We start from the raw sequence: 9,331 nt of genomic DNA, 5'->3' as shown, positions 1-9,331 counted from the left end.
GCTCCATGCGACGAGATCGTCGCCATCGTCGTCGATGGAACCGAGAAACCGGCCGGCAGAAAGGACCTAGCTCATTATGTGCTAGTACATCGGATCCTCCATCACCTACTCTCTCTCTCTCTCTCTCTCGATCGAGAGAGAGAGAGACGACGACGACGACGACGATCTACGCTCTGACGAGCGACAAGGACGGACTAACCATGCTTAACACGTAATGGCAGGTCTCTAGCTAATCACTGTGACGGACTGTATGAGTGCGTACGCCTGTCGTAGCTAGGATACGTAGGACTGTAATGTTTTCACGTTGTCTCATCTTGGAAACGAAACGGACAGCCGACACTGAGATCGATCGATCCGCGACCGCTCTTCTTCTCTCTTGTCCATATGGATGCATCATCGGTCGTCGTCCTCGTCTCCCTCGATAATTCCGACGTGCTCGATCGTCTTCTCAATTTTCTTGGCATTGCCTTCGCCGCAGCCGCAGCCCTAACACACACACCAGCGTGTGACGACAAGCCTTGTTCTTTACAGCTGATGAATTCACACGTTTGGTGAAGCTATGGAAAATTAAAAAAAAAAGTAAAAATGCACTCTTCGCCATACACTGTTCATGTTCTTATGTTTATATGCAGCACGCTGGACACTGAACCTTGCAGAGCCTTTTGGGCTGCCACTGTGCAATACGGTCCGATCAGGCTATTTTTTGGGCCCTGCTGCGTGCTGCCTATTTGCTTCCGGTCCTGCTCATGTGCAAAAAGAAAGAGAGAAAGAAACAAAGAAACAGCGAGACTGATAGACGGAGATTTGGACTTCTCCATTTACAAGATACACGATCTAGATGTTCTGGTGAGCTTAATTTTGTGATACAAGATTCCTTGAGACCACGTACCAAATTTCAGGACGAGCCTCATCTGCAGTGACGGCAGAAGAACCACTTCCAAATTTTCGGGAGCTACTCCCTCTGTTTCAAAATGTAAACCGTTGTTATGTATCTAGATATAACCCTATATTTTGATGATGTATCTAAAAAACTCAAAACGACCTACATTTTGGAACGGAGGGAATACATTCCACGTGCTACAATTCTGAAGGCCTTGATAAAATCTAGCTCCCCATGGGATCTCTGACACGATAATTACCGCACGCGTGTGGGCAAAACCTGGCGCTCAGCCTGATCTTTCCGGCCTCAGACCGCGAGAGCAGCAGATTGCAGAGACGAGTAGCCAAAGGAAACATGAGAGACCCAGCCCGGGGTCTCGTCTCCAGTGCTTGTGTGCTGGGCTGAGGCGCGCGTGTCTGGTGCACGCACGAGAAAGATACGGTTGGAGTTGATCCCAGCGATTAAAGCTAGCTTTATTGCGCTGTCCCCAGATTTGTCCTTGTGGCTTCACCTTTCCAGGGGAGAGATAACAGCAAAAGCTACTACAAGAAAGTTAGAAAGATGAAAGATTGTTAGAAAGATCGCAAGAAGTTGCTACGGCAAGCCGTGCAATTACGGCACAACTAACTAGTAACCACACATCATCCTACTTGCCCTTTTTCTCCTTTCACCAAACCACACTTTGATGCTCAGTTCAGATCTACTGATCCAGGCACAGGACGACCGGCCGGCCGGCCGGCTTTCTAATTACGTGTAGATTAGACAAGCGGGAGAGTGATTACTAGTGTGAGATTGGAAAGTGCCCAACCACTTGGGCTCGTGTCAAGACTGATGGTCTTTGTTTCATGTAGAAGCCATCTCTGCATCGCCACATTAGTAGATTGTGTTCTTTGTGGCAAGCGTGCCGTCCAGCACTTCTTATCGCTCCAGGAATGGAGATATCATTAATGTAATGTGAATGGCATAGGCTGGCTTATAGTGTAAAGAAAACATGTGCCAACGTTTTGCAAGCACTAGTTTATCAGAGATTTATTTTTCTTATGACTAAAAATGTTCCAAGATGGTTAACTTATTAAAGAAGAAAAATAATTGGAAACCAAGCAGCTTCCGGTACCTCGCTAAGGTCCATAATTTTGCCGGAAATGATTTCTGGAGCCCAGCTTAGTCATGTATGGTCCCAAAAAAGAACTTATCCCTTTGTCCACTACATCAGCCAAGACCAAACAAATATTTCTAACTCGAATGATGAGAAGAAAAAAAAAGGGAAAACAAAAATTGAAACGAGATACCTGGCAGGCTGAAAGCATGCAAGAGCTTCATTCAAATGCAAATACCCTTTTACTGCAACATTACTACATGCTCCTATTCTCTGACTCATGTACCTTTGCAAAACATGTGAGAAAGGGTGTACGTACCGGAGAGGCGAGACAGTGTCAGAGGACAAGATCTCACGGAAGCTTCTTATGACCCAGTAAGAAGTGACCGACTGACACATGCCTGTGGAGCCAAGCCGTAGATGTACTGCAGCTACCTGTTTCTCATTAATTGAGTAGACAAGGGCAACGAACTTCCATCAATTTTATTCACTTTTTATTTTACACTGCTTAGCTTCTGTAGCAAGGGGGGCAGTTGCTTGCTAGGTGAAAAATGACCCAGCTCACCACTTTATTGCAGACCAAGCTTCAGTTTTGGCATCATAGGAAGGCCTAGTAACACCATCATGCAAATGACTCCGCAAAGATATTGGAGTCACGGTAAACAAACTGAGCGAAATGTTCCGATACTATGAGCACGCCCATTACATCCCCTTTTTTTCCCTTTCTGGAAAAAGTACGCCTGTTAAAGAGAATGTATAGAATATTCCAAGGTGTGACTAACTTCTATAACCAGGCATAAGTCGAAACCCATGAAGACGCGAAATGATACTTCCAAACAAAATGGCAACAGTTTTTCAGGAAAGCACCCAAAAAGGAAAGTTGCGGGCAAAAGCAAACATGACATTCAAGTGTGCAAAGCAGCAAACTGGCAACCAAACATTTTGAGCAAAGACTCCAGCTCCCTTTCAAAGAACCCCAAAATCACTTGGAATGTTTGGAATAGAGCAAAGGATCTAGACTTAATATAAACATTTGTCGGCCTGAGTCAGACTGTAAACCTCTAGTCATTGGTGATTACAGAAATTAACAAAAGACAGCTAAGTTCAAATGAAACAAAAGTTTTCTGCAAATTCAAGCAACATGAATTCTTCAATGGAGAACAAGCTATGGATATAAAGTCAGAGAACTATTGCCAAATCGTATTGCCGAAAAGTATTGCAAAAGCTAAATGTTAAGTATATTATCAAATTCCCACCGAGCAACGAGTTAGACTATATTATAATAACTGTCCACACCTTCAGCAGAAAACTCTTAAGTATATATATATTTCTTCATAGAACAAACATTGTTCAACACCTAGCACACACCATCGTCATCACCAGCCTGTACCTGCAGCTACCTCAGACAAGCTTAAATGCCAACCAACTCCAAGCAATTTCAGAGCTAACATCCCAGCGCAAAGGCAAACTTGTCAATTCTCTTACAGGTCTCACTGAAATCACTCTAAACACAATTCATACTCACTTAAAGAACACTTCCTTGTAAATTTCAACATCCTACAATTATATACATTCTAGAGGGGTGATGCAACAGGGCGAGAGATTCCAAATGAAGCAAAAGAGATTTGAAGACGCTATCTCGCGAAAACGCACAAGATATTCTAATACACAATTTTTCAACATAAGTCTTACCATATATGTCGTGCGGTTGTCCATGCGTCCAATGGCACTCAACCGCATGATTGGCCCAGTCGCTCTGGAAAAGGAGATGAAGTTAATCCAAACAGATGTACATTAACCCTACATACATAAACAACTAATAAACTATTGGAGACTATGTGATCAACTCAGGGTTGCCCCACAAATAAATGTGGCAGCCATGGGTGTAGGTGAGTGCGTTTATTACCACTGTACTAGCAGGGAAGGTGGTTATGCTCTACATACACACAGTTCACCGACAGCCCACCCCAGCAGACACTATGTGGCCCCACTTCAGTTGCCCCTCCCCTGATTTCTCTCTTCCTCTTTTGCCCTAGTTTTATCCATTGACACACGCTTGGTATACTGCTGGTGACCCCAGCATCCCTGCTCTCCAGTCAGTGTATGCCGCCTCCTATCATGGTGAGTGAAAACTAGGTCAGACATACTATCCACCCCCTTCCTCTCTGACATGTACCTGATTGCCTAGGCAGCTAACCACATTTAACGCTCACTGCAGAAGCAAGTACAGGCTGGGCAGTTTATATTCACTCAAACCAGAGCGTTCCTCCCCCACACGGCCACACACTTCAGTTCAGAGGCACCCCAGCAGAGCTCAACATCTCTGCCTCGTGTGTCCTCCATGACAGAGAATCTCCACTCAAGGAAAATGGTACAGCCAAAGAAGTTTCGTGGAGTCCGGCAGCGCCACTGGGGCTCCTGGGTCTCCGAGATCAGGCATCCCCTCCTGTAAGGCCTTTCCCTCCCTCTAATTTTCAGTGAAGAACATAAACTGCTGATGCAACCATAATTCTGAATTGCAATGCATGTACCTTTTTGTGATGCATACAGTAAGAGGAGGGTGTGGCTGGGCACCTTCGAGACGGCAGAGGAGGCAGCGAGGGCGTATGACGAGGCTGCTGTGCTGATGAGTGGCCGCAACGCCAAGACCAACTTCCCCGTCCAAAGGAGTAGCACAGGCGAGCCTGCTCCAGCTGTGGGAAGGGACGCTCGCAGCAACATTGGTGGTGGCTCCTCCACTGCCAACCTGTCCCAGATTCTCAGTGCCAAGCTCCGCAAGTGCTGCAAGGCGCCGTCGCCGTCCCTGACCTGCCTCCGCCTTGACCCTGAGAAGTCCCACATTGGCGTCTGGCAGAAGCGTGCAGGAGCCCGCGCAGACTCCAACTGGGTCATGACCGTTGAGCTCAACAAAGAGGCAGCATCCACTGGTGCAGCATCACAGTCCACGTCAGCAACAACTGCTTCACCAGCAACAGTGATAGATGATGAGGAGAGGATCGCGCTGCAAATGATCGAGGAGCTGTTGAGCAGCAGTAGCCCAGTTTCACCTTCGCACGGAGATGACCAAGGCCATTTCGTCATCTGAAAAGAATGGATCAAACAGGACAATGAAGTCACCATCTCAGATCAGAGTTTCGCTAGGCCGGTTGGTACACAAGCAGTTCAGGGCACTCCAGTAATATAGATATGTATCTATTACTAAATCCAACTTACAGAACTATAAGTTTGCAATTGTGTGCAGTTCTACGTACTTGTGAAAAGCTCTAAATACACATGTTCCTGTCAAGATACTTTGTTACACATCAATGTCAGTGATATAATTGCTATAAAGGAAATAAATAGACTATGATTGTGTTACTGTTCATCCTTTGTTTGGAAGCCCCCATGTTGAACTCTGTTGAGGAATCTCAACAACACAGATTTGAAAGTAGAGTCTTACTTTCTTTCTTCAAACAAAGAAGAAAAAGCTGAACAAATAAATCTCAAAACAGGATGAAGGTGATATCTGTGAATAAGACTTCTGCTTTATGAATACACGTTAAATGAGTACTGAGTTGGTATGAATATCATCACTATTTCAGTGTATTCATACCAACTCAGTACTCATTTAACGTGAAGAAATACATATACATGCTATATAACACCAACCAGCAAGTAGGAAACACATTTCTTTAGTCATATCAATTAAAACAGTCACTGTAACCTCGCAAAAAAAGTCACTGTAATGAAGGCAGTTATGCAGAAATGGATGAATTCAGTGGGAATAACAAGATGCAAACTATTTAACTAAAAAAAGGCATCCACCAGAAACTCAAGGCTTGGCAGTGGGTATGTGGACTTGTGGAGACACATTTTTTGCACTTCTAACACCATCTCGCAGGAACAAGGAATATGGTGTTTTTAAACATTCAATTCCACATCAACAGGCACCACTGAATAGTAGTGGAGAACGAAAAACGTTTCAAGATGCTTTCTTCTTGTGTTAATGAATAGGTCATGAATAATAATATGTTCAATATCATGTAACCATCAGATCTCTGCAATGTGGACGTAGAGACGCACCAAGGGTGAGAGCGATGAACCCAACACATGGACCATCACGGTGTGCAACAAACACTTTAAAGGCCTTAAGGTCATCTTTCTCCTCATTAAATAAGCAAATGTAATACATAAATAATTGATAATCATGATAGGCTACTACAGACAAAATGTCATAATGGGCAGCATAACAATTGCCTTCAGACTAGGAACAATCAATATTCAGTTCTCAGAATTCGTATCGGCATCTGACACCAGCATCCCAAGGAGGGAGTTGGAGCTACAATACCATGCCTGAATCAAGGTATTCATGTGCTATTTCATATGGAATGCATATGATTTTACTAAAAGAAGACTAGGGGCCTTAAACCTTGAGAAAAATACAGAGAAATAGAATAATATAACAACTCAAACCGTTAATCCAACAGAATTTTTGCAATCCTTCAAGGACCCAGATTTGTATGCAAAATATGGATTTGTTAACTATTCTGAAATGATTTTGGGGAACTCATTTATAGACACATAACAAAGCCACAAGAAAAGGATTATCCAATGTCAGTAAGAGACAGCCATCCAATAAGATGCACTAGTGAAAATAGTTTACATAGTGGTGATCATCCACCACTGAGGTAGTAAACCGCGATGAGCGGTCCTTGCAACATAGAAACATTGAGCTGAAATAACCCCAACCAATTTGTGTCTTAGCATGGATACAAGTAACAATGGCAAATCAAAAGAAAATGTTCAAGGTAGCCCTACATATGAGTGTAAAAGATAAAGACAAAGAAAGATACATTGAGTGAGCTCTTTTTCTTTCAAAACTCAAAGAACACGGCTAAAAAAGCAAGTATCAGCTCCATGGTTGGATTTGGAGGTTGGTGCAAGCATGCAGTCAATGCTAAGGGCCCACCAGTTAGTTGGTCAGTCGTTATGTACAATTCTATTAGAGAAGAACAAAGCAGAACACATAGAAGGAAACTAGATTTCCACCATAGTTGATCCATACTGAGTTGTGTGTCGTAGAACACATCATTACATTCAGTACATAACATGATAAAATAGCATCTGATTAAGACCGGAAGATCTCTGTTCATTTTGAGAGGGACTTTCTGGATGTAGCTATATAAAAGAGGAGAGTTATTTCAAGACAGTTAAGATGCTTGCCTTTTTACCTAATCCATGTCTAAACTGAACAATGATATGAACATGGAAGCTTTGAGTGGTAACAGTCTAGCCCTTTCTCTCCCACTACCTATGTTTGTCTCAATCACATGTTTCATATAAATTTATGTTTGGCGACTTCAGTTCATTCAGTGGGCACTAGCTGCCTACCTTGAAATTTCTGAAGTTCTATCCAAATTATCCCCTTACGGTTATCTTTCTTTCCACAACATTTCCTTAGCTATTATGTTAACAATATTCACTTAGTATCAAATAACTCATTCTGTCAATGTTCTAGAACAAAACTGAAGAGTGTGATCAAGAAACAGAAATACAGACATACAGGGACATGTATCCTAGCTGGGTGTAGGTGTGCTCATCTTTCATAATTGGAGAAGGTAGCATCTATGAATTGCTCATCACTTATATAATCAGCATAGATGGTGATCGTGTGCGCTGCATGGTTAAAAGCTAATCAATACGGTCAATTTTATTCATAAAAAATTGGTAGATATGCGCCTTGTATCCAGCACTACTAGATTACAACACAGACGGTATGTGAAAGTTTGATAGCCTGGCCACATAATTCAGATGTGAGAAATGACCGGTCCAAATTTTCAGGTATTCTGTGCCCGATAATTTCTGGTACCACATTAGCTGGTCAAGGAACTTCTATGATGCAAAAGCAAGCATTGAATATGTACAGCAAGATAGCTGTAGTGGTCCCATTACATTAACTCTATCCTTTGCATCAATCCTATTCAAATAACCAGTGATGTCATCTTAATTAAGACTCGTAAGCATAACATATTAAGTTATTCACTTTGCGATGATGATCTTGTCATACATTAGATCTACCCAAAATGGTTTAAATTCACATGTATGTTCCAATTAAGTAAAGTATATAAATACCAAGGGAAAAAATGGTAGAATGCTGCTGCAGCTGCAATTGTACAGAGATGTTTATATATAGAAAATACAGTTTGCAGAACAGAACAATATAGACAGGCTGTTGTAACAGAAATATTGAATACTATATTCTGCCTGTTAATTTGTTACTCACTGAATCTTTTTTTTTTTTGCACTCGAACTATATGGGAGTAGGGAGTAAAATAGAGACTTGGAAGAGTGGATTATACCTAGAGATTTCTCCTTAGATAGGAGTACGTGGAAATCAGCTATCCAAGTGCTTGAACCATGAGTGGTCTTTAAATTCCCTAATATATAATTTTGTTTCCTCTTCCTTTTCCCCTTTTGGTGGTTGCAAATGTTTGTTTCAGCCCCAACTTGCTTGGGAATAAAAGGCTTTTATAATGACCTTTCCAAAATTACGCAAATGCTCCCAATCCTTGCATCAAACAGAAGGGAGCGAGCAGAAAATAGAAAAGGAATAGTAACCTAACGTTCACAGAATCACAGTGAGGGACTGAGGGTGCAAATCAGATGCAAGAAAAGTTATGAGTCTACACTCCAGCTATATTTTTCAGCATACTTATTTCTCATCAAATTGTTATATTGTCAGATTCAGCACATATTCTTTTGCTACCAATGAGCTACGGACAGTTTACCAGCCTGTACTAGACGTTTGGTAAGGACAACCACTAGAGCTTAAGATCCAACCTGCCCCTTTGTGTAGGGCTAAGTCCACAGGTCCTCAACATAGTGGTCCTAAGTATCGTTTATTCTCTCAATGTTCTACTTCTTCAGATCAATATACGTTTTATACCCTCACTACTCTTGCGGAATTGTACAAGGTATTAACCAAAATCACAATACTACCAAGGAAGGAGACAATAAAGCTAATTGATTTTAATTCTGGTTGCATATTCATTTGAGGATAAAGAAACTAGATGCCCACATAAAATTGTTGAAAGTGTAGCACAGAAAAATCAACTGTACCATTTGCATTTTACTTACATTTTGTTGCAATTTACAAATACTGTATCTTCTTTATGTATCCTGGACGAATTGATTTCAGATGCCATGCACTGAGAATTCATCTTAGACTGTTTGCCCCCATTGGGTCTCAGCACATGCTTGGAATTTTCAGGAAAAGTATGAATTCCAGAGATAACCAAGTTACCCTTAGGTAAACTAATCTTTAGATGAATTGCAAAGGCAGTCCCAGGTAAACATGCAATAGCATCATATTTGGC

General features: G+C 42.0%; 1 protein-coding gene and 1 long non-coding RNA gene across 7 annotated transcripts; one reads left to right on the top strand and one right to left on the bottom strand.

Annotated features, from left to right (window-relative positions):
* Positions 1-790: 790 nt before the first annotated feature.
* On the bottom strand, positions 791-4,773 carry LOC105915035. 6 transcript variants are annotated; one of them, XR_002676837.1, is made up of 3 exons: positions 4,508-4,637; positions 1,047-3,732; positions 791-961 (listed from the first exon to the last, which is right to left on the bottom strand). It is a non-coding gene; the product is annotated as an uncharacterized LOC105915035 (long non-coding RNA). The 6 variants fall into 6 exon arrangements; XR_002676838.1 differs by having other exon boundaries at positions 791-2,411; positions 2,542-3,732; XR_002676842.1 differs by having other exon boundaries at positions 791-2,716; positions 3,669-3,732.
* On the top strand, positions 3,793-5,340 carry LOC101764762 (ethylene-responsive transcription factor WIN1-like). The gene is made up of 2 exons (XM_004951476.3): positions 3,793-4,424; positions 4,527-5,340. The coding sequence occupies exons 1-2, from the start codon at positions 4,318-4,320 to the stop codon at positions 5,059-5,061; spliced, it is 642 nt and encodes a 213-aa protein (XP_004951533.1). The 5' UTR covers positions 3,793-4,317; the 3' UTR covers positions 5,062-5,340.
* The last annotated feature ends 3,991 nt before the right edge of the window (positions 5,341-9,331 follow it).

Source organism: Setaria italica, chromosome I (assembly GCF_000263155.2).
Source record: "Setaria italica strain Yugu1 chromosome I, Setaria_italica_v2.0, whole genome shotgun sequence".
Lineage (NCBI taxonomy): Eukaryota > Viridiplantae > Streptophyta > Magnoliopsida > Poales > Poaceae > Setaria > Setaria italica.
Note: the sequence above shows the minus strand (reverse complement) of the source record. Positions and strands in the feature narration are given on the sequence as shown.

Coding starts and splice junctions, on each gene's coding strand:
- LOC101764762 (XM_004951476.3), top strand. CDS start 4,318: ATGACAGAGAATCTCCACTCAAGGAAAATGGTACAGCCAAAGAAGTTT. Junction 4,425..4,526: donor GAGATCAGGCATCCCCTCCT/GTAAGGCCTTTC, acceptor TGATGCATACAG/TAAGAGGAGGGTGTGGCTGG.